The sequence below is a fragment of the Crocuta crocuta genome, unplaced genomic scaffold (assembly GCF_008692635.1).
Source record: "Crocuta crocuta isolate KB4526 unplaced genomic scaffold, BGI_CrCroc_1.0 scaffold190, whole genome shotgun sequence".
Taxonomy (NCBI): Eukaryota; Metazoa; Chordata; class Mammalia; order Carnivora; family Hyaenidae; genus Crocuta; species Crocuta crocuta.
In genome coordinates this window covers 1,047,333-1,073,513 of record NW_027527955.1, presented here as the reverse complement: position 1 = coordinate 1,073,513, position 26,181 = coordinate 1,047,333, and the positions used below count along the sequence as shown (strand labels likewise).

General features: G+C 38.5%; 1 protein-coding gene across 1 annotated transcript in view; it reads right to left on the bottom strand.

Annotated features, from left to right (window-relative positions):
- Positions 1–456: 456 nt before the first annotated feature.
- FRY (FRY microtubule binding protein) overlaps positions 457–26,181 on the bottom strand; it is a 269,335-nt gene continuing 243,610 nt past the window's right edge. The window contains exons 57-61 of the mRNA XM_077752524.1: positions 25,342–25,440; positions 22,032–22,115; positions 11,528–11,638; positions 2,806–3,008; positions 457–1,910 (exon numbers count right to left, since the gene is read on the bottom strand). Coding sequence (XP_077608650.1) covers positions 1,652–1,910; positions 2,806–3,008; positions 11,528–11,638; positions 22,032–22,115; positions 25,342–25,440 — 756 coding nt within the window. The 3' untranslated portion in view covers positions 457–1,651. The remainder of the gene's footprint in view (positions 1,911–2,805; positions 3,009–11,527; positions 11,639–22,031; positions 22,116–25,341; positions 25,441–26,181) is intronic.

Here is a 26,181-nt window from a genome sequence, read left to right as displayed (position 1 = left end):
AATCTAGTTAAAATGAGAAGGAAGACTGTAGCCATTAGACTGTTGTGTGTCTCTCTTTACACATGGGGTAGAGCTCGGTGAGTATTGGTGACAAACTCTATACTGCAGAGTAGGAGTTTTAATTCTATTTCACAATTTTAAGGCTGACAACCCAATGATAGGGGTCGACAATTAGAGCTCTCACTCTTCAGATTTCTCTCTTTGGCTCATTATAGAGATTGCTGGTTGAAAGTTACAGTCTTAGCCGTGTCCACTCACAAAGAGGTTACAGACAGGCCCTCTGTGGAACAGGAACTGTGCTTGGTGCTCAGCCCCAGTGAGTGCCAATTGTGGGCCATACATGGATGGTGCGTGCCTCTTATGGTTGTCACCATGGCAACCTACATGCACAACTTTAAATGTATGTCAAAGGCAAAGATCTTCTAAACCAGAAATAAAATCCAGGGTCAATATGTATTTTGTCTTTTTTTTTTTTTTTTTAAGTCTAAAGGAAGTTCTGAATAGAATATCAACCAAGATTACATCACAAAAACTTTAAATGTATTTACAGAGTGAATAAGTTACATAGATAAACATTGAATATGCTTCTGATGTGCAACAGGTTTACATGCACACATCTAACACTTGACAGCATTAAGTTTAAGGAGAAAAATGAAGAATGGCCCTTTACATATGTTACAAATAAAATATGACATCTCTTAAGTAACAAAGTGACAACTCATAGCTTATGATTCTACTTCTGGCTATCCAAATGGATATTAAAATATGCATGCGTGACCGGTGAAAAGACTCAGAATTTGTAATGTGAATTTCTTTAACTTTTTTCTACAAAATGGCAAAGTCGGTTAAAATTAACACTCATCCTTTGTAGTATAAATATGCTCATCTAAGCAACCTTCTAGTAAAAAGCAGTCAAGACCTTTACAAAAAGGTCTGTCTGGACCATATTTGGGACTAGGGTCCTAATCAGACTCCTGCAAAGAGATCCAAGGCTTTTAGAAACAGTAGCCTAGCAACATAAGAAAGGTACTTCATAGCAGCTCCTTTTAGATACAGTAATTGTATTCAAATTACAGTGTATATTAAATTGTCCATTTACAATTCCCTTTTCACATACACAGGCTGTCAGCTTTTGACCGTCTTACAATTTTCAGTGGCCAGCTTCATTCTGCCTGTCCCTTCCTCAGCCCACCAAAAAAAAAAAAAAAAAAAAAAAGGAAAAAAAAGGACAAATAAAAGAATGTACAAGTTTTAGAATATAAAACATTTTTTTAAGTGAAGAAAACATTGCACTTTTGCCAATCTAAAATTGTTTCTAGAAAGGAAGGTATTGTTCAGTGTAGTCAGCTTTGGTATGCAGTGGAAGTCACTTTCTTCAGTAGTGAGTTGCATCTGCTCAGTAAAATGAGAACACCTTTGTGCCACACAGCATGGTGGATGGAGTCTGTCCCAGAATGTTCTATGCTACCTTGGTTCTTACAGTATTGCTACATGTTGGAAGTTCTGTCATCCTGTTTAGAAAAAGTCCTACAGGTAACAAGAGGGAGAACAGTCTGACCAAGCCTTCTGAAGGCTGAAAAGACACTGAATGACGTCACCCCAGCATGACAGCACCCCCAGCTTGGAATCCATGGGGGGTGGAAGGCTCCTGTCAGAGACTAGTGCCAGAAACACTGGAGTCTGGAAGAAAAGCTGTGAGGACTCGGTAACTCTGGGCCCTGCGAATCATGTCCCGGATCTCCATGTTCAGCTCCATCAGCTTGGTGCAGATTTCGGTCAGGCTCTGGTTAGATCCCACCAATGCATAAGTACCCGTTTGTCCCAGAGTTTGATGACGGAAGTAAATATTCAGTAGTGTCTGGACCTCATCATCAGAACTGCTTCCAAAGATGTCATTGGGCCACAGACTTCTGCAGTTAAGAAAACAGCACAGGTAAGAGGCCCTATTGATCACAATGGTGAGAGGTTATGAGCCTCTGTAATATAAGAATATTATTTAAAAAGACTAGCTTTGGGGCGCCTGGGTGGCTCAGTCAGTTAAGCGTCCGACTTCAGCTCAGGTCATGATCTCACGGTTGGTGGGTTCAAGCCCCACGTCGGGCTCTGTGCTGACAGCTCAGAGCCTGGAGCCTGCTTCAGATTCTGTAACTCTCTCTCTCTCTCTGACCTTCCCCTGCTCATGCTGTCTCTCTCCCTCTCAGAAATAAATAAAACATTAAAAAAATTAAAAAGACTAGCTTTGAGATAGAACTCACATACTATACAGTCAACCATCTGAAGCATAAAACTCAGTGGCTTTTAGCATATTCAGAGTTTTGCAAACATCACCATAACCTTGTAGAATGTTACTGGTTTTGATGAAAACATCTAAAGCTTCTAAATACCAGAACGGAATTTGATAACCATAAAACATTTATTTGCTATAACATTCCGGTTCCGATGAATGTGAAGATAGTATCAAAATGTAGGGGGATGATGATACAGATATTAGTTATTCTAATATCTAATAATAATAGTTATTTCAGGACTATTATTATTCAGATAATAGTCCTCAAAGTATACCCCAACATAATCTGAAGTGTTTCACATTTTTAGGGATGACAAAAGGATAAAAATAACACCTCTTCTTTAAACATATAGGTTCTAAAATCTGCTATTTCTGGCATGGTAATGGTAAAGAGCTGAGAAGGATGTGTATAAAATATCTGGATGTCCCTTCTGTAGTGATTCAGTCCCCAACCATGACACAGTAACTATTAGGTATGAATGTCCTTTAACCATTTCTAAAAGCAATAGTAGAGTTACCTGCATTCCCTGATTTGCCGTAATGCCTTGCCAAGTTCGTTGTTCTTCAGGCACTCCAGCATGGACTGGATGGCTGCTTCGGTCGATGTGAAGGTTGGCTCAGACCATGCACCCTCTAGATAGAGAGGGTCAGCTGCAATGGCCGCAGTGGCCTCCTTCAGGTTTTTCTTTAAGTCACTCAGTTCCCTGGACATATTTAGCAGCTGTTAAAAAAAAGTTATATTTACTGTATTTAGTTGCAGTCTTGATTTTGCATCCCTAAGGGAAGAAATCTTCGTTATATTAAGGTTTGATTAAGCATAAGCTTAATTTCTTGGTAAACTAAAATAGGACAAACAAAATCACTACATGGTATGTGTAGCAGGTTGTATGCATTGGATAACTTGATGTATCAACCATGGGGATGCTCTTCTTAGATGAGAGGTTTACATTGCCTTTAACATGTTTTTTATTTAAATAGGACATACCCAGAGTTAAAATGCCTAAGACAACAGGCTTGGGTGGAGCTGGGTTCAAATGCCTCTTCTGCACTGTACTGTGGGACCACAGTCAAGTAAGTAGACTTGCATCTGTTTCAGTTTTCTCATTTGTGAGATTGAAGACATTACCTGCCTCACAGGTAACTTTAAAGATGAGATGATGTATATAATGTGCATAGTATACTTTACTTTGTAATCATGAACACAGATCTTGTTTGCAAAATAATATTTTCTCACTGTTCATATGCTATGGGAAAAGAAGATATAATTTAAGGAAGAAGGAAAATCTCAGGGTAATGTTAGTATTCATGTTACAGAGGTAAGAGATATTTTACCTCAAAATTAGTGGTACCAAAAGAGAAGTCATAAAAAGAGAACTTATGTCACTTCTTCATGCCCCCCAAATACTCTATGGAAGTCCACTGTTTTACAATTTGATCTCAAGGGCATTTTAAAAAGATGTGCATCTAAAGGTTTATTTGGTCTTTTGTAATGTAAGTCGATGATGTCTTCTTTTGGAAAGCTGATTTACTGAACATTTTCATCTGTCTTCATGCCCAGCTAGCCCACTGGTCCAGGATTGTCTTCATACAGATGCCCATTAAACACAACTACCTACTGCAGTCTTAGGTTTAAAATTTACTGAGGTAATCCATTTAAGTAAGATACTAGAGAAGGTGCTAGGGGAGATGGCAGAGGAAGGGGTCCTGAGCTCACCTCCTCCATGGACAGCCTGTGGCTGCAGCTTCATAGATTGCAACCTGAAAACAACCTGAAGACAGCAGAACAGCTCTTTCACAGCTAAAGATATAACGAAAGGCCACATTGATAAGGGTGGGAGGGGCAAAGACATTGTAAAGAACCAAACTCCAGGTGTGGTGGTCCCTAAGGAGGAGGGAAATAAGCCCCACATCAGGCACCCCTTGTCCTGGGAATCAAAATGGGGAAGATGAGTGCCCATAACATCTGGCTTTGGGAAGCAGTGGGGCTCCAGATGAGGGGGAGGACTATAGTAAACTGAGATTCTGCTTTTAAAGTCTCAGCATACTGTATCAATCATTCTGAGACTCATTCCAGAGGCAGCAGTATGAAAAGCATCTGAGCTATCTATGAAGCAGATTTATTGACTAATTTTAGGGCATGTGTCAGATAGGCAGCGATCTATAGGAACTTTTTCAGGGAATAGAAGTGTTGGTTTCTTCCTCTCAAGTCTGGCTGGCCTGATGCTGGGGGTAGCCAGTTCTGACAACCTCTAGCACTGCTTGGCCTGCTGTGACAAGCAGACCCACCAGGAGAGGCAGGCCTCTCAGCCAGATGCACCAGGGGTAAACTCCATCTAGCAGCAGGCCTGACTCAGCCAGCCCAGGTGGGGTCAGCCCTGCTCCCCAACATGCCTGCAGGAATCCTGGCCCAGTCCCCAAAGGAAGGCACATACAGCCCACACAGGGGACACCTCTGAGTGCCTGGTTCTTGTGACCAGGGGAATGCACTACGGGGTTCCAGAGGACACCTTTTACAGAAGGCCACTACTTTTAAGATCTAATACAAAGAAACAGACAAAATGAGGAAAGAGGGAAATATGTTCCAAATGAAAGGATAAGATAAAACCTGAGAGAAAGTACTAAACAAAACAGATGAGCAATCTATCTAATAAAAGTTCAAAGGAATGGCCATAAAGATATTCCCTAGACTTGAGTAGATGAACTCAGATAAACAAGAACCAGAGTTGGAAAATATAATAACTGAAATCAAAAATATAATAGAGGGAGTTAAAATTAGAGGATGTAGAAGAATGAGTCAGCAATCTGGAAGACAGAGTAATGGGGAGCACCCAAGCTGAACAGCAAAAAGCAAACCAAATTTTAAAAAATGAGGATAAGTTAAGGACTTTTGGACAATTTTACTAACATTTTCATTATAGGGATCAGAAGGAGAAGAGAGAGAAAGGGGCAAATAACTTAAAGAAGTGATAGCAGACAAATTCTCTAACCTTGAGAAGGAAATACTCCATATCCAGGCCCAGGAAGTACAGCGAGCCTTGAATAAGATGAACCCAAGGAGGTCACATAATACTTCAAATGTCAAAAATTAAAAAGAAAATTTTAAACGCAGCAATAGGAGAGCAGTTAGTTACACAGGAGGGAAGCCCTATCAAGCTATAAGCTGATTTCTTAGCAGGAACTTTGAATAGATCATGCCACTTCCTTTTGGCCTGCAAAGTGCTAAAAGGAAAAAAAGTCTACAACCAAGAATACCCTACCTGGGAAGCTTATCATTCAGAATTGAAGGAGATGGAGTTTCCCAAGCATTAAAGGAGTTTATCACGACTAAAGCAATCTTACAAGAAATGTTAAAGAGCCGCCATTAAGCAAAGAAGAGTCCATAACTAGAAGAAATAATGAAAGGAAAAAATTTCACTGGTAAACATATACTAAAGATGGTAGATCAATTACTTAGCTAGTATGATGGCTAAAATAAAAAACTGGTAAAATCCATTGTATCTACAAAAATTAGGTGATTCACAAAATAGATATAAAATATGATGCCATATACATAAAATGGGGTAGGGGAATTAAAAATGTAGCTTTTAGAACATGTTTGAACTTTAACTTAAAACATATTGCTTAAACACATAGGATGTTATATGTGAACTTTATGGTAACCACAACCAAAACCAGAAAGCATAACACTGAAGACAAGTCATCAAAAAACAAGAGAAGAACTATAAAAATAACCAGTAAACAACAAACTAAGTTCATACCTATTAATAATTACTTTCAATGTAAATGGACTAAATTAAAACACATAGAATGAATGAGAGTATAAAAAGAAAACAAGATCCATCTATATGCGGCCTACAAGAGCCCATCTTCGGACCTAGAGACACATACAGACTGAAAGTGAAGGAATGGAGAAAATATCCCATGCAAATGGAAGTGGAAAAAAAAGCTGGGGTGGCAATACCTACATCTTCTCATTGGAAGATATAAGGTATCTTGTCCCTTGTTAATCTTTACTTCGAAGTCTATTTTATCTGATATAACCATTGTAAATACCTATATGCCCAGCCTAGGAGCACCTAAACATATTAAGTAAATATTAAGAGACATAAAGGGAGAAATTGACATTAATACAAAATTAGTAGGGGAATTTAACACTCATTTACGTCAAGGGATAGATTATTCAGACAGAAAATGACAGCAGATATGAGTGCCATTAGACCAGATGGATTTAGGATTTAACAGAAATATACTGACCATTCTGTCCAAAAAATAGAATACACATTCCTTTCAAGTGCACGTGGAACATTCTCCAGGATCACATGTTAGGCCAAAAAACAAGTCTCAATAAATTTAAGTAGATAGATATCATATCAAGCAGCTTTTGTAACCACAATGGTATGAAAGTAGAAATTAATTATTAAAAAAGACTAGAAAAAACACATGGAGTCTAAACAACATGCTGTTAAACAATGGATCAAGAAAGAAATCAAAACACCCCAAGACAAATGAATATGGAAACACAATGGTCCAAAATTGTTGGAACTTAGCAATAGTATTTTTTTTTAATGTTTTATTTTTGAGAGAGAGGGAGGGAGGGAGAGAAAGATAAACAGAGTACAAGCGAGGAAAGGAGTAGAGAGACCGGGAGACACAGAATCCAAAACAGGCTCCAGGCTCTGAGCTATCAACACAGAGGCTAATGCGGGGTTTGAACTATGAGATCATGAGCTGAGCTGAAGTCGGACACTTTACCAACTAAGTCATCCAGGCCCCCTTGCAATAGTATTTCCAGGAGGAAAGTTTACAGTGATACAAGCATACCTCATGAAATAAGAAAAATCTCAATCTAACCTGACCTCTGAAGAAACTAGGGAAAGAAGAACAAACAAAACAGTTAGCAGAAGGAAGGAAATGACAATAAGATCAGAGTAGGCATAAATGCAATGGAATAAAAAAAAATGGAAAAGATCACTTTTGAAACTAAGAGTGGCTTACTAGAAAAGATAAAAATGGGGGTGCCCGGGTGGCTCAGTTGCTTAAACGTCCAACTCTTGGTTGCAGAGCAGGTCATGATCTCATAGTTTGTGATTTTAAGCCCCACATCTGGCTATGTGATAGCAGCGAGGACCCTCCTGGGCATTTCTCTCACCTTCTCTCTTCCCATCCCTGGCTTGTGCATGTTCTCTCTCCCCCCTTTCTCACATTCTCTCAAACATTAAAAAATATGTTTTAAAAAGATAAAAACTGATTAACCTTTAGCCAGACTCATTATGAATAAAAGAGAGGACCAGTGGTGAAAACACTAATGGCATAAAATCAGAACTGAAAGAGAAGTTACAATTGACAGCACAGAAATACAGAAGATTATAATAGACTACTCTGAAAAATTGTATAGCAACAAATTGGACAATCTAAAAGAAATGGATAAATTCCTAGAAATAATCTTCCAAGGCTGAATCAGGAATAGAAAATCTGAGCAAATTACTAGTAATGAAATTGAATAAGTAATCCTAAAACTCCCAACAAAGTCCAAGACCAAATATCTTCATGGGTGACTTCTACCAAACATGTAAAAAATATTTAATATCTCTCCTCCTTAAGTATTCCAAAAGTTGAAGAGGAGGGAATGCTTCTAAATTCATTTGAGTACAAGGCCAGCATTACCCTAATACCAAAATCAGATGAGCACAGTACAGAAAAAACAATTAAAGGCCACTATTTCTAATTATATGTAAAAAATTTCAATAAAACATTAGCAAACAGAGCTCATCAATATATTAAAAAGATCATATACCGTGATCAAGGGGGTTTATCTCAGGGATTGCAGGGATGGGTCAATAGCTACAAATCAATGTGATAAGCCACACTGATAAAATGAAAGATAAAAATTATATGATCACCTCAATAGATTGAAAAAAAGCATTTGACAAAATTCAGCATTCATTCATAAAAAAACTCTTAAAGTGGGTACTGAGGGAACATATATCAATGTAATAGAGGTCATATATAACATACCTGTAGCTTAACATCATACTCAACAGGGAAAAGCCAAAAGCTTTTCCTCTAAGATCGGGAACAAGCCTAGGATGCCCACTCCTGTCACTGTTATTCAACATAATACTGGGAATCCTAGCCATAGCAATCAGAAAAGAAAAAGAAAAGCGCATCCATACTGGTAAGGAAGACCTTGAACTGTCACTATTTGCAGATGTCAGGATACTGTATAAGGAAAACTCTAAAGACTCCACCAAAAAACTGTTAGAATCAATGAATTCAGTAAAGTCGCAGGATACAAAATTAATACACAGAAATCTGTTACATTTCAGAACTAATTAGTTCTGTACACTAATCAGAAAGAGCAATTAAGAAAAACAATCCTATTTACAATTCCATGAAAAAGAACAGAATGCCTAGGAATAACTTTAAAGAGGTAAAAGATCAGCACTCTGATCAACTACAAGACATTGATGAAAGAAGCGGAAGGGGACACAAATGGAAGGATATACCGTGCTCATGTATTGGAAGATTATCTTAAAAAGGTCAAAACTACCCTAAGCAACCTACAGCTTTAGTGCAATTCCTGTGAAAATACCAATGGCATTTTTCATTGAACTAGAAAAAAAAAATCCCAAAATTTATATGGAGCCATAGAAGAGCCCCCAAAGCCAAAGCAATTGTGAGATAGAACAACAAAGCTGGAGGTATCCTAATCCCAGAGTTCAAACGCTACTACAAAGCTACGGTAATCAAAACCAGTATGGTCCTGGAACAAAAAGACACACAGATGTTTGTAAAAGAGAAGAAGGCATAGATATAAACCCATACTTACACGGTCAATTAATTGACAAGGCACAGATACATGATGGAGAAGAAAATCTTTTCATTAAATGGTGTTAGAAAAACTAGACCACTTTTTAATACCCTGTACAAAAGTAAAATGGATTAAAGATGGGCAGTATCTTCTTGGGCATTGTTCTTATCAATATTTTTTTGGATAGGTCTCTTCAGGCAAGAGCTACAAGCACAAATAGAAACAAATGGGATTACAGGAAACTAAAAATATTTTGTGCAGTAAAGGAATCCATCAATAAAATGAAAAAGCAACCTATTAAATGGGAGAAGATATTTGCAAATGATGTATCTGATAAAGGGTTAATCTCCAAAATATATTAAGACTCATACAACCTGACGAAAAAATGGGCAGAGGACTTCAATAGACATTTTTCCAAAAAGACATACAAATGTCCAATAGTCCAATGAAAAGATGCTCAACATCAGTAACCATCAGTAAATGCAAATCGAAACCAAAATGAGATACCACCTCACACCAGTCAGAATGACTAATGTCCAAAAGACAAGAAGTAACAAGCATTGGCGAGACTGGAGAAAGGAAGCCCTTGTGCACTGTTGGTGGGGATGTAAACTGGTGCAGCCACTGTGGAAAAACCGTATGGAAGTTCCTCAAAAAATCAAAAATAAAACTATCATATGGTCCACTTATTCCACTACTGGGTATCTTACCCAAAGAAAACAAAAACACTAATTAGAAGAGAGAAATGTATCCTTTTGTTTAGTGCAGAATTATTTACAATAGCCAAGATATGGAAGCACCCCAAGTGTCCATTGATAGATGAATGGATAAAGATGATGTACACAGACACACAAATGGATAATTACACAGCCATAAAAAGAATGAGATTTGCCTTTGTGACAACATGGATGGACATAGAGTGTTTTATGCTAAGCAAATCAGATGGGAAAAGACAAAAACTATATGATTTCACTTATATATGGAATCTAAAAACAAAAAAACAAAAAAAAGCAGAAACAGATTAAAAATAGAGAACAAATGGGGTTGTCAGAGGGGAGAGGAGTTGAGGACTGGGTGAAAGATGTGAAGGGGATTAAGAGGTTCAAAGTTCTAGTTATGAAATAAGTCACAGGGATGAAAAGTATAGCATAAAATAAATATTATAATAACTTTGGTAACTGCACTTATTGGGGTAGCATTCCCGAATGTATATGAATGTCAAATCAATATGTTGTATGCTTAAAATTAATATAATATTGTATGTCAAATATACTTTAATTAAAAAAGATATCAGAAATTCATGTGTATGATTTTTAAGTTTGAAAGTCAATATCCTAATTATTTTAAATCTAGGGATATTTTACATACTGTGTGAATGTGTGTATCATTTAAAACTTACCTATATTTAAAATAATTAAGGAGAAACTCACTTTAAATGTACTAGATTTAAGTAACTATGCATAACACATACACACACGGTATGAATAGATAATTTATTACTCTAAAGTGAAACTTAAATTGCTTTGCAAATATAGAAAATGATATGAGTTATGTTTGCATGTGCATTATTTTTTGAGCAGAGATGGACTCTAAGGGTCCTGTTAATATTTGCTACAATAGTAATGAGCAAACTTTGCCTTGACAACAGATCCTATAACTTGTATCAACTGTGTTCTCTTTTATCTAATACTTTGTAATTCTGTGGAGGAAACTCAGTTTGGAAACAGGTCTTCACACCCCTCCCTTGAAATTGGTGTTTGAAAGTATCCTTAAAAACTATCCAGTCATTTTCATTTTTATCAAACTGAGTAATAAATAGGGTGACATGGCTGGCATGTGTGTTTCCCCTCCTCTCCCCTCCTCCGATGTGAGGTTTCCTGGGCTCCACCCTCACCTCACACTCTTGGTCGGATGGTTTCATGAGCTTCTGGCTGTACACAGGCACCTAGCACATCTGCACCTTTAGTCCACATCTGTCCTATGGCCTCAGCTCCTCACATTTAACTCCCTGACAGATGTCGTTAAGCCTGCGCATAGTCTAGGAGGGAGAAGAAGGTCTAGAAGGTGTGAACGCACTGTGGATTCAGTCCTCGCTATCCCTGTCGCAGATGTGGCAAGTACAAGAAGCTAAATCTAAAGAAGAGAAACCATAACACCGGGAACGTTTTTAAATATCGATGTCCGGAACCGGGGCCAGGATGAGGGTGGGCCAAGAGAGATCTTCAGGCATAGCATCAGGGAGGCCCTCCCTCGCAGGGTTGTCTTTTTGAGCCTAGGCTTGTCGCTTGCCTAACCCTACTCCTGGTGCTGCCAGATCAATCCGTGGGAATAAAATCACCTGGACAGTTATACACGGGATGGGAGGGGAGAACAAAAGGAAAGGAATGGCTTTCACGGTGGGATTTGGGGGCGGGAGGTGTGTGGCTCACCTCTGGCATGGAGCTGACCTCGTGCACCTGGCCGATGAGCTTACAGTAGGACTGGAAGAGCAGCAGCAGCTGGAAGTGCAGCTTATACAACCTCTGGCACAGTTCCAATTGCTAGAGAGAGAGTTCGCACGGGAAGAAATCGTTATTAAAGATCACTCTTGTAGAACAAGTGAGAAATCTCGGGGTAGAAAAACTTTTTTTTTCTTTAAATCAAGGAAACATAACTAGCTGTTCTTATTCCAGACGAAACAGAACAATCAAATCCAGTCAATAAATATCAGTGAGAAAAATCACAATATAATATAGAGTCGTTCCCAGAAGAGGACTAATTAGAGAGGAGGAGTAGCTATAAAGGGACTCAGTGAATTGCCAGATTCCCACATATTTGCCAATTACATATCTACAAATTATAACCACGGTCATCTTAATTGTGGTTGTCTTGATTTTTCTAGGCTAAAATTGTTTTATTTTTTATTCAAAGGCAATTTAATTTTTCAATTGAAAAAATTTTTCAATGTTTACTGAAAGGCAAAACATTAAAGTCATTCTAGGTGTTAGATTTATAAATTCGGCATTTTGGGAGGTTACACTGTGACAACTGTGGCTGCCTTTTAGTGTGCAGATGCTAGTGTAAACACAGCAGTCAGTCATATGTTCCTCTAAGGTGCTGTATCAGTTTTATTGACAGTGCTTCTACTAGGTACTCAATAAATGTTTATTGAATTACAGAGATAAAAAGGGCTACAAGTGCTTATGAAAAGGAGAAATTAAGTACACATTCAAAACTTTCTGTGGAAAGAACATTAAAAACTAGTCATATAAAATGGCCCTTGAGCCCTATAGATACCTCTGGAATTTAAAATGTTTTCACTATATGGCTTATGTATACCATGAGGGAAAAATACATCTCAAGAAATTCCAACATCAAGGATTGTACTACTCTTTGAGCCGTATCTGCTTGCAATGGCCTCTACACTTTGCCTGTTTTATTCAAAGACTGAGTTAGCTCCCGGGTGGTGGATGTGGATTCTGTGAAAGGAAAAGAGCAGCCTCCATGAGATAGAATTTCATGGCTCAGCAGGCACCAGTGAAAGTGGGTTAAATATGTGGCTTCAACTAAACATGTCACTGTTCAGCTTTCAAATGTGGTTAAGTAAGGATAAATAGGGCCTTTCTTTTGCTGATAGTCACAAAGAACTCAGCTTAGAACTGAGAGCTTCTGAGGTCATTTAAAATTGTTCCCCCAAATCAGTTGAGGGAGAGGAATTGTAAGAATTTAAATTTAGGCTTCAGGAAGCTATCCTATAAATAGCGTTGTTAACAGACTTTTGATCCTAACTGTTAAAAGTTACCAAAATCATGCTAAGGCTGTGGTGAATGAAGTTTTCTTTCTTCTGTCCTTTTCCTGGCCCCTGGGGGGAAAATAACCATTCTAGATTTAGGTTTAGATTTATTTGATCTCTCAATGCTGGTAATGAATGTAAGTTTAAAGAAGTAGCTACACTCACAAATTTAACCCAAATTAGATCTAATTTAACCCAAATTAGATCTTTGGTTGTTTCAGTAAAGCATTTTGCTTTTTGATCATTTAAACCTTTCCTTATGGAAGTTTGTTAAAATCTGATATAAAAGGTAACTGCCAGAGGCTTGCAGATAAATAAAAAAGCATTGTTTAGAAACATTACATTCACAATTTAGAGTGAAACCTAGTTATGAGAACTGTGACCTCTGTAAGTGTAGGATAACGCTGGTTGTTATTCAGAATATCCCACCGATAGCATGAGAATTCATAGCAACTTAAGTTTCTTCTTTGGGACGAAAGCAGCCCAGAATGCTACTAGTTCACTGCATGTGAGTCTACCAAATAAAATAAAATGAAACGCAAAGGGGAAAACATGCTAAGAGATATAATAGTAACAGTAAAAATAAGATTTGTTATGGGTCCATGCCTAAAATGGACAAAGAGTATGAAAGAAAGTTAACTTACTGCAAGAGATTCCATTTGCTACACAGCAAGCATGGCACAGGAGACAAAGGAAAGGAAAGAAAGTACAGGGTCAGTGTAATGCATGCAACGGAAAGCATGGCCCTCTTCCAAGAGCAGAACCGTCAGCGGTATTAGCATTGCTTGCCCAAACTTGATAAATGGTTGCACATCTTGTACCCATTCCACATGCACAGCGGTCCAGTTAAAAAGAAGCTGGAATGGGAAACATGTCACTGAAAAATATAATTTGTAATCGTTTAGATTCCCTGATTAGTTGGTTTAGGTTTTGTCAGTCTTGGACACTAGAAGTCAACACTTTTATTGCTTGAAGATTTTAGTGTTTAACTGTGAATAATATGCGAATATAGTAAAACTGTGAGGAGACCAACTGAGTAATTTCAAAAAACTGTAGCCCAAACAGCTTATGCTATTGCTAACTATTGGTTAAGGCAGAATCTTTAATCTGTTTGGCTTCTTATCTCCTGAACTATGACTATCTGGTTAACATAGAATATAATTCACAATCTAAATGGCATTTTCTTTAGAGTCAGCTTGCCATCCTCATTAAGAATATTTTATAGGATTTCTAGATGTAGTCATTTCAAAGGAATAAGCCTAGTCTGTATAATCCCAAACAGGAGTAAGATTATGACCAGTAATTTTCTTGTATTTCATTTTTTTATAATTTTGTTCTCAGACAATATTTAAAAGTAATCTAGAACTGATGGGTAGTTTAGCATATACATTTGTAACTGGGTCATGTTCAATTATGGCTTCCATTTTTTGGTATCATTGTAATCATAGACTTGGCTTTAAGGAAAATGTGAGTGTGTGGAAAGATAACCAGAATCTGACAGAATATTAAAAAGTCAATTTGTTCATTCCTAATTATGGATCAATATATCTGGTTCTGGATTTTCAAAATATTTAAAGACATATCTAACTCAGTTTCTAATCTTTGATAGGAAAAACAACTTATTTTAAAGCTCTTTCCAAAAAAAAATCTCTGGGTTGTTATTATCAGTTTAATGTATTATACTCAATATAAGGTACTGTATACAGAAAAAATAAAACTATCAAATTATTAGTATCTTCAAACATAAAGCCTCACCATTACCAACCACCCCCAACTCCACCCTCTGCTCTCTGATGGTCTCTTCTTGCCTCACCTGTTACTAATGTTGTGTGAGTTGGGTACACTGATGACTGTTGTGTTTATTGAGTAGTTTTTTGGACCTTGGCCATGAATATCTTTCAAAGCTTTGGAAGATAAATATGTTGAAGCCTGTGATATATATTACAGCCTGATATATTACACAGCCTGAGGTATTTACTGTTTTCAAGGAAACTTTATGACTAGCTGTTTCTATAACCAAACCTTAAGTACTGAAAATAAGTGCTATCTTTTTACCGCTTTCCAAAACAAGGTTGTAATCCAACAAGGTCATCAAATCAGTTAAAGCAGAATGTCCTCCATTCAATAAAGGCAAATGAGACTTTTTGACTCCAGCTTGATGCTGAGGAATTTCATTGTCAATCAGTTCCTCCCACTCAGCTCTCAGGGCACAAAATTGTATTTCTTGGGGGATGGCCAACTTGACACACACCAGTTCTCAGTGTCTGTCTTAAATTCTCCTTTTTAGGTAGGTTGGTGCAAGCCGCCTTGATATTTATTATCTCAGAATCGTTTCCTAGGCCACAGGTTGGGGCCTCATAGGCAGAGCTCTCGAAAAGATAGTGAAAAATGCCTTTTTACAGGGGTGATTTTATGGAAAACGTTAAAACCTTTTATCTCTCCTGTGCTAATGTTTTCCTATATTCAGGTTTTAAAAATAATCCCCTCATCAGTCTTTATGAACATGTTTATGTTTTGGTAACTTAAGATTCCGTTTGAAAATGTTATGGAAATGTCACCATTTTGTTTGGTCAGAAGGATTTTCTTCAAGCCCCACTCCTGCACTCCTAATATAACTTGATTTAGAAATTGGATTTAGAGGTATGTTTTCTCAAAATGAGGGGAAAAAAGGTCAAGAATCCAAGATGTTAAGAACTGATTATAGGCAGTGTAGCTTAAAAGCCCAGAATAATCTGATTTTTTTGTTCATTTACAGTAGCATAGCTATTCTTGTTTCTCTGTATTCTGCTCTGAAATGAGTTCTATGCTTATAATGTAGCCAGTCAGGTAAACACCCAAGAAATTTTCACCATGACAGAAGATGAGCTACAGTGTAATAGCTATTATTTTCATCATAGTTAATCTCTGAAAGCCACTGGTTTAAATTAAAGGGGATAAAATTTAGACAATCTAGCCTAATGTTGCAGCTTTCTTAACTCAGGAATACATAGATGCATCTAATCTCCCAGGTAGGTATAAACAACATGTACTCACCTGCTGCTAATACCACTTGGCTATGGCACACTGATGACTATTGTATTATGTTGAAGAGTTTTTTGGACCTTGGTCATAAATGTCTTTTAACGTTTTGAAAGACAAACACCTTTAAGCCTATGATACAGATTACACAGCCTGAGGTATTTACTATTTTAAAAAGATTTTTAAAGTTTTATGTATTTATTTATTTTTAGAGAGCGCCCATGAGTGGGGTAGGGGAAGAGAGAGGGAGAGAGAGAATCCCAAGCAGGCTCCACGCTGTCAGCACAGAGCCTGAAGCGGGGCTCAATCTCACTAACCGTGAGATCATGATCTGAGCCTAAATCAAGAGTCAGATGTCTAACTGACTGAGCCACACAAGCATCCCTGGTATTTACTCTTTCTGAGAAAACTTGAAGTTCAGCAGACTTTTCAGTCAACAAAGGAAAGAGGATTCCTTAAAGAAGAGCAATTGACTCCATCTAAAGGATGATGTTTAATAGACTGCAGAAACTGTCACCTGTCCTGTTCAATTTGGTTGCAGGCCAACTCATAGATTATGCAGGGACAAGTAGTATGTAAATGAGAGAGTTACTGCCCATAAAGATGCTAGTAATTGGAGTGATGATTTGAATATAAAATGAAATGCACTAGGGCTAATTGTAAATTATTGTACTAGTGTCCAAAGAGTCAGATGTTCAAGCAGTGCTAAGAAATACCTGTCATATTAGGAGTGTGCCAACTAAACTCACTTGTAACAAGTGAAATGGAAATATCTCCAGCTTTGTAGTACCTGGGATGTGATCGGCCTTCATTAGTTGTAGGGCTAAGACCCAAGCTGCCTCCAGGAGCCCCTGGAGCTGAGGGTCTCTTCCTTGACCCCCATTGGTGTTAACTCAACTGCCTATAGTAGCCATGCCAGATGTCTTCCACAGGAAATGGAGAGGTCGGTGGAAACCAAAATTCTTAATTAGAAGTGCTGTTCTGGGTCATGAAGAGACGTGTCCCTCCTTTTGCTCACGCTGAGAAAACACTGGTAAAGCAGTGTCTGCAAATGAGTGAAACTGCTCACATGAGACACATGCAGATCATACTCCTTGTCTTATGTTCTATTCAGTGAATGCTGTGCATTATTCTCGGAGAATCGCCATTATAATCATCTAGAGGCCTACATCATTTACTAATCGTGCCTTTTAAAATAAGCCTCCTCTCAAAATATGTCCCCAAGCATTACAAACTTTTTTTTAAGAAATGTTTTTGTTTTGTACATGCACTGAGAGCACGTACAGTACCTCTAACATATGCCCCAGTGAGCGCTTCAGCAGACATGCACTTGAATCTTGTGCATGTAGAAATGCTTCTCACACAGGCAAAAAGTTACACTCTCAAGTGGGGGCTGATGGGTAGCCCATTTTTCTTGAAACACACAGCCCTATTTATCTACCTTTCACTTCCCCATTTAGGGGCCTTAAGTACAGAGACACATTTCTCTTACAAAAACAAAACAAAACAAAACAAAACAAAACAAAACAGCAGTGATGATCATCATAATGATTGGCACCTGGCTCCTGGCTTCAGTGTTAGGAAGTCAATGTGGAGCAGGAATGGAGGACAGCAGACCAGAGGGGCAGCTGGTGTGGAGCCCAAGCTCACTGCCGCCATGTCAGAAGGCAGGCCTAATGTTCCTGGTTCCCCCTTTTTAGAGATGCATTCTGTTGTAAGTGTATGTGCATGTGTGAACAATTTTAGTTTTTTAATGTGAGGCCAATTAAGAAAATATTGTACAAGCTTAATAAAACACGTCCGTGAACTGGGTTACAGTGTATAGGCCACCAGTGTAAACTTTCTACATTATTTTGCTGTCTGGAATTTCATGTTGGGAATAAAGAAACTGGAAAATAAATATTCAGTATCCAGCAAGGAGTTGTATTCTCTTCTATAAACCATTCTGTAGTGATTTCTCACTCATGTCACCTGTTAGGAATGACCAGAAATCAGCTTGTGCAAAGACCAGACCAGACGTGGGTAGGACTTGCGGTGGGAAGACTTTATATGCCCATGTGGACACTGTCTCCATCTCTAGCAGACTGACATCTCTAAGAGCTCACAAAATACGTTTGTTTGGTAAGGCAAGTACTAATCCTTTCATAAAGTACAGACCTCATTGAAACAAACACTCATGTTGTTTACTCATTGGCATGTTTACTTTCCTATTTACATTCAGACATAGATTCTGTGAATCATCTCTTCCCATCCCCATTTCACTTGTCTCCGTGCAAATGGTGCTCAGGATAACTGGCAACATCAAACTGTTCCAGAAGACAGGGAATCTGACTAAACAAAAGAGTTGGAGAGTTAGAGGATTATCTAACCTCTAATCACTTGAGATTAGATAAAGCTGGGTTCTGAGGTCAAACATTTGTTGGGTTTTGCTTTGGGATGGAAGCCAAATGGTAACTGAACTTAGCAACTCTGGACATGAGATCATTATTTCAATGGAGTGACACCATCATCTATCCTCAAGGCCCACCTTTAGTAGCATGTAAAGACTTTTCCCCCAGTTTGCCCTTAGAGCCCATTTTCAGCCCTGTATGAATGTTATCTGCAATGGGAACACAGTCTTCCTCATTTTGACACTCCCCACTGCGCCTAGCCATACCGCACAGTCAGCAGTGGTTCAGGCAGGTGGGTGGGATTAGAGAATATGTGGTTTGAGCTGCAGGCCCAGGGCCAAACTACATCCAGGGTCTACTAAACAGAATTAGACAAAGGATCCTGAGGATGTAAATAAATTACCCAGCCTCAACTGACTCAGAGCGCAGCCTCTCTGGTAGATGGTATACAATTTGTCTTCCAGTCCAGCTTCATCCTCAGAATTGTCACATACAAAGGACCAAAAGCAGCTTCTTCAGGACATTTGTTCATTGTCTGAGTTCCCTGATCATCAGTGTGTCTATAGGTTGTGCAGGGAAATTCTAATGCACTGAGCTAATACCAGCAATGGGAAGAGAGCCGAACTGGTTTTGAAAAATGCTGGAAACATCAGACTCAGAATTTGGCCTTCTGTTGACCTTTTCCTATGAGCCCACTCACATCCTTTCTGGGCATTTTATATACCCAGGTGCCTAAAACCATACAGACATTTAGACAGATGCTGGAAATTGTCCACTAGCCTTTTTCTGCGTGTATGTTTTTACCTTTAAACTAATCTGGCCTGCAGAGGTAGCCTCTCAGCTTCAACTTTCTTGTCTGCAAAATTGGAAAAATCCTTCAGAGGACTGTTGGAATAGATCAAACGAGATTATAGATCTACAGTGCTTGAAAACTATTAGTTTCTTTCCATCTTTGTATCCTCAAGCTTTATTATAATACTAACAGATTTGGCACATATAAATGAATGAAGAAATGAAGTCTAAAAACAAGAAAAGAGAAGGGAAGAAACAAGGACTACAACATAGAAGCACAGAAAGAGGTGGATGAGGAGGAAATGGAAAAGAATAAATGGGCAAGAAGAAGATTAATCAAAAACAACAAAAATCTCCTTTTGAGAGATGTGGAGAAAAAAATGGGGTCTGGGGAAGGAGCAAATGAACAAAATAATAGAAAGAAACTACAAGTTCAACAGAAACACATGTTTGAAAACTGGAATGTTTGGGAAGTAGGATAATTTAACCAGAAGTCCTAAGTTTGTAGACTTAACCAGGAAGCTGTAAGCAAAGGAACAAATAATTAAATAATAAATTTTGTTTTAAACACTTGCTTGTAAAAAATCTGCAATGTATTAATACATTTTCCTGATTGAGATTTGATTATAGACAATGTAACAGGATTACATGGTTGAGGGTAAATGTTTAGATAACTGTGTTTATATTCTACTATACAAACTATATCTTGAACTAGACTACGTTTTGCTAACCAAAAGTCGTAACCTGGTAACTTATCTCTGGACTGAATTAATTAATTAATTATTTTGAGAGAGAAAAAGAGAACATGAATGTGGAAGGGGCAGAGAGAGAGAGAGAGAGAGAGAATGAGAATCCCAAGCAGGCTCCATGCTGTTAGCATAGAACCTAGTGTAGGGCTTGATCTCACAAACCATGAGATCATAACCTGCGCTCAAATCAAGCATCAGACGCTTAATTAACTGAGCCACCCAGGCGCCCCAGAATTTATTTTAATAGCAGAGTATAGTGGAGGGGGAATTGGGCCTAGAATCAGAAGGCATGGGTGCTACTGGATGGCTAAAAAAATCTGTAACAAGGGCAAGATATGTAATGTATTTTAACATAAAGCTTCTTCTGGGGTATGCTCATGGTATTCCGTGAAAATCCGAGTTACAGTCCTTTGAGGCAGCACATCACAGCTGCACATATGGGCACTGATGGAAAAGGCTAGAGTTTGTTATAGTTTTAACTGCACATTCAATTGTGCATTGCTCAGGGGAGACATCTCGTGGTGTCATCAAACCCGTATTTTAAAAAGGTAATTAGGTAAACCATTTGTTGTATACATTTGCCTGTTTCCAGATGTTGTGGCCAGGCAATGTTTATGCTCATCACCTATCAACTGTGATGCCTTGGACAAGTCCAGCTTGGTTTCCTCATCTACAGAATGGGGCTGACACCGCCTGCCCCGCCTCCCATGCCAAGGAAGACCAATGACTCCAGGGATATGAAAATTTTCTGGAAGACACAATATGAAATATAAATGTGTCCTCAAGGAGGGGAGTGATGTGCAAATGCAACCCACACTTCAAAACCCTATCTAGATATTTGTCAGTCTTGTAGTTTGCTTGTTTGATCTCTCACCTCTTCACTAACGCTTACCAGGGAGCTTGCCTAAGCGCTCTCATAACAGCACTGCAAACTTGTTAAACAGTTACCAAACTGAAACTGATCCACTGACACTCTGTGGGAGATTTTTACTCTTCAATTTTTTTGCTTTTACACTTGAGTAAAGCACTGTTTCTAACACAGGAAGATGATTTCTCATCCTCTGAAGGGTGCACAATCGCAAATGCTTTTCCAGTAGTGATGATGTCATTCCAGGGTGGCACCTCTGCCTGACTGTAAGGGAGTCTCCTCACTTGACTTCCCTAATCCACTCTTGAGCACTTCAGTCTGATTCCACAGTAGCGTGTGAGAGCCTGAATCTACTCAGAACCACATTTCAATTGCCTACCATTGCTGTTAAGATAAATACCCAAGGCCTGCATAGTCTGGCTTGTGCCAGCTTCTCCAGCCTCTTCTCAAACTTTTCTCCAAGTCTCTTTCTGCACTTGTAGCCAGACAGGCTCTCTTTGGTTCTCACAAAGGGCCAGGTCCCTTCCTGCCTCAGGGCCTTTGCACAGGCTCTCTACTCATTCCCCTTCACTTGGCTATCTGTAGCTCATATTTGTGATCTCCACTTAGATGGCACTTTCATGGAGAAATCTTCTCAGAACTGCCCTCCTCATTTGATCAGATTCCCTTCCATAGCTTACCGGTTCTTTCCTTAATAGCACTTATTGCCATTTGCACCTAGATGAGTTTTTGATTCATGTCTGTCTCCCTGACAAGATCAGAGGCTCCACAAGGACACAGGCCTGTCTGTTGTTCATTATCGTGTCCACCATATGGACCTCACAGGAGGCACTTAGTGCATAACTGCAGAATGAATTATTTTAATTCGTTCAATAATCTCCTCCATTTCCCTGACAATACAGCATACATTTACTAGCCAGCTGGTCTGAGGTGTGTTACCTAAAGCAATTCTAAATGAGAAAAAACATCTGTTTTAGAGTGATCGCTGAAAGGTCAACAAAGACTTCCTTCACTGAAGAAACCGATTCAGTGAAGAATGAATGAAATTTCATTTTATGTTCTAAACAGATTTATTAGGAAATTATTAGTATAGTTAAATGACGTCCAGCACAAAGATCATTTTTATACCTCTGCTTTTCCAAAAAGAAGACTCCCCCCACAAATCTCATCAACACACAGTCATGCTTGGCTTGAACATCATTGTGTCTTACTCTATTGGCTTCTCGTGAATGGGGTGGCCCCATTGTGCTGCTGCTTTCTCATGCTCTATGCTTCTTGGGTGGATCAAAATCAACACATGGTGTCAGAGCATGGAAAAGATAAATTCTAACAGGTTTTTATTACCTTTTCTTCCGAGTCCCCTGGTTGACAGGTAATTACTCCATCTCTTGATCCTCCTGCAAATGTTGCCTTACAATTTGCAAGCCACTGTTGTTAGAAAGAGATACAGACATAGGTAAAATCAGTGATGTCCTGAAAACATTTTTATCATCTATCCTGACAGGGAAAATCGATTAAGCTTCTAATCACAGCAAAATAAAATTTTGCTACAATAACTTTTTGAAAGTATTTTTTTCTGGTTAAAGATGAACTATTTGAGATTAAAATATATATTCATATGGGTCCAGTGACGCTCATTTATAAATATAATTTCAACATTGTGATATATCATTCCTGGAGAATGGTTTCATCAGTCCACTCCTAATTTATGTATAATTTTTAAAAAATCATATACGGTTAGGAATATTTCATATGATTGATATTTGGAGATACAAATCAATATTTCCTCACAGGTTGGCTGATACTGGACCGTGTAACGTGACTCATGGCCTACCTACCTCTCTGTCACGTTGGGTGGTTTCTATGGGTGCGGGTCTACTTCAGTGTAAGAAAGGATATTATAATAATAATAGCTCAGCTATTTAGAGATTCTACCAGCCTTAAGTATCTGGGATGGTAACTAATTCAGATGTGAAAAGCAACCTCTGGACACAAAACAATTAAGAACTGAAGAACTGAAACTTGCATCTGACATCAAAAGACTGGTTTGTGCACCAAGAAGGATGGAAGGATTACTTGTATTAACTGATGATGGAGAATGGGAAGCATGATGGGTAAGGAGCCATAGAAGTAGAAGACAATGGGAACTGTTATAGTAGAATGTCAGAACTCTTGCCCTTGGACAGGTCGTGAAAAGATCAATAACAAGAGCAACAAATAAAACACAAGTAGCTTTGTAATCAGTGTCTTCTATGTATAAGGCACTGTGCTAGGCAGTTTACATATGTTATTTCTATTTTAAAGGCAATACATATTGTGTTGTGTTTGAGGGCATGGACTTTTGAGTCCCTTAGACCTGGCTTTCAATACCTCCGAGCTAATGAGGACAATAGTAGCAACTCCCAGAGTAGTTGTATTACATGATTTAATTTAAGAAATTTAACTCTTATCAGGTAGTTGGACACGTAGAAGGGACTCGGGAGATGATAGGTGATATGATTATTATAATCGTTATACCCTTACAACAATTCTGCAATTGATTATCACTGTCTTGTAATAGATGATGAATCTGAGATGAGGAGGTAAGTAACTTATTCCAGGTCCCTAACCCTTAAGTAGCTGAGCTGTGATTTGAACACACGTCCATCTGATTTCAAAATCCATGACTTTCCTATTGTGCCTGACTCATTATAAGAAGTGTCCCACAATTATTACACACAATTACTTGTCAGAAATCAGGGGGTCTGCATGCCTGGTTTCTGGATCACTTCTGTTTCTGACACTTTGCAGTCTAGCTCTATGAAGGAAAAAGAGTAAAGAGCTGGAGCTGAAATCAAGAGAAGCAATGGGTCAGGGAGAGAAGGCTACCAGGGGTCGTTAGGAGGAGAGGGCGGAGACCCACCCCAGAGAGTTTCAGGAGGCGCAAACACCGGAAGGACGTAATTAACAATGTCACATCTCTAAGAAAAGTTAATAACATTGACAGGGAGACAAGTCAAGCAGATACCCATGTTTCCCAGTTTCTAAGTAGGGAAATTATGGAGCTAAAATGAAAGCTGAAAATTTCTCTTTTGCAGTATCATTTTTGTATAATCCATACTGTTTACAGTTCTACCAGTATTAAATTGGAATTGTAGTCTTCTTAACAGAGGAATAGATGAAGTTTTCTTCCCCCAAAGATCCTATCTTAATCACAGCACCTCTCCAGAGCTCATAAGTGGGTTCATTTGATTTTTTAAAAAAAATTTTTTTATGTTTATTTTTGAGATGAAAGTGAGAGAGCATGAGCAGGGACGGGCAGAGAGGGAGACGCAGAATCCGAAGCAGGCTCCACACTCTGAGCTGTCAGCACAGAGCCTGATGCGGGGCTCGAACCCACAAACCATGAGATCATGACCTGAGCCGAAGTCGGACGCTTAACCGACTGAGCCAGCCAGGCGCCCCCATTAGATTTTTAACCGAGAGCAGATGCACAGAAACAAAAGCTTACTGAGAGAGTGGCCTCTTTCCTGTTGTTGTAGGTATCCAAATATTCTTGCAGTTCTAAAACACTGAACTTGAGCTTGTCCAGAAGTCCACAAGAAAGGAGCTAAAGACAGGAAAATAATTTGTATTAAAACAACTAGAGAGATAACTAGACACAGGCATGGCTACACAAATACAAAAGAGAAATATATATAGAAATAATGTAAAGTAGGACCCAGTGGGTCCATTTTTAGTAAAGTATGCAGTGTGTAATTTTGCTCCACTATCAGATGCAATTGTAACTGAATACTAGCTCACTAATCCAAATCTCCTACAAAAATATCCAAGTTTCTTCCTATCAGTATACTCAAATCTTAACAAGTATCCCATAGGAGCCCACATTAAAATATACCCCTTTGATGCACGAACTCTAATATCTTCATCCAGTAATATTCCACAGTGTGAAGACAGACCTCCAAATAGACTTTTGAACAATTTATACTTAATCTTTGATTTAAATCATTTAAGATAGAATGATTTCTTTTACTGTATTCTTTGCTGCAAGATAGCCAACCACCAAGTTCTTAGAAAGATTAATTCCTCAGAGACTTTTGAAATCAAAGCACATCCTCATTGGCTCTAAACCTTATTAGTACATNCTAAGAAAAGTTAATAACATTGACAGGGAGACAAGTCAAGCAGATACCCATGTTTCCCAGTTTCTAAGTAGGGAAATTATGGAGCTAAAATGAAAGCTGAAAATTTCTCTTTTGCAGTATCATTTTTGTATAATCCATACTGTTTACAGTTCTACCAGTATTAAATTGGAATTGTAGTCTTCTTAACAGAGGAATAGATGAAGTCTTCTTCCCCCAAAGATCCTATCTTAATCACAGCACCTCTCCAGAGCTCGTAAGTGGGTTCATTTGATTTTTTAAAAAAAATTTTTTTATGTTTATTTTTGAGATGAAAGTGAGAGAGCATGAGCAGGGACGGGCAGAGAGGGAGACGCAGAATCCGAAGCAGGCTCCACACTCTGAGCTGTCAGCACAGAGCCTGATGCGGGGCTCGAACCCACAAACCATGAGATCATGACCTGAGCCGAAGTCGGACGCTTAACCGACTGAGCCAGCCAGGCGCCCCCATTAGATTTTTAACCGAGAGCAGATGCACAGAAACAAAAGCTTACTGAGAGAGTGGCCTCTTTCCTGTTGTTGTAGGTATCCAAATATTCTTGCAGTTCTAAAACACTGAACTTGAGCTTGTCCAGAAGTCCACAAGAAAGGAGCTAAAGACAGGAAAATAATTTGTATTAAAACAACTAGAGAGATAACTAGACACAGGCATGGCTACACAAATACAAGAGAGAAATATATATAGAAATAATGTAAAGTAGGACCCAGTGGGTCCATTTTTAGTAAAGTATGCAGTGTGTAATTTTGCTCCACTATCAGATGCAATTGTAACTGAATACTAGCTCACTAATCCAAATCTCCTACAAAAATATCCAAGTTTCTTCCTATCAGTATACTCAAATCTTAACAAGTATCCCATAGGAGCCCACATTAAAATATACCCCTTTGATGCACGAACTCTAATATCTTCATCCAGTAATATTCCACAGTGTGAAGACAGACCTCCAAATAGACTTTTGAACAATTTATACTTAATCTTTGATTTAAATCATTTAAGATAGAATGATTTCTTTTACTGTATTCTTTGCTGCAAGATAGCCAACCACCAAGTTCTTAGAAAGATTAATTCCTCAGAGACTTTTGAAATCAAAGCACATCCTCATTGGCTCTAAACCTTATTAGTACATCACTCAGCAGATGAGACATTTGTGTGATGTGCATGGGGGATGTAGCGAAAGGTAATACACACCCCTGCCCTCAGAGAACTCACTGGTCATGCAGGCTTAGAGTTATATATAAAGTCAAGATTTAGCAGTCTGTCAGAGGATGCTTTGCTGAACACTCAAACTCATCACTTGCAGTTTGGGCTGGATGAATCCCTCCAGCGAACAGTC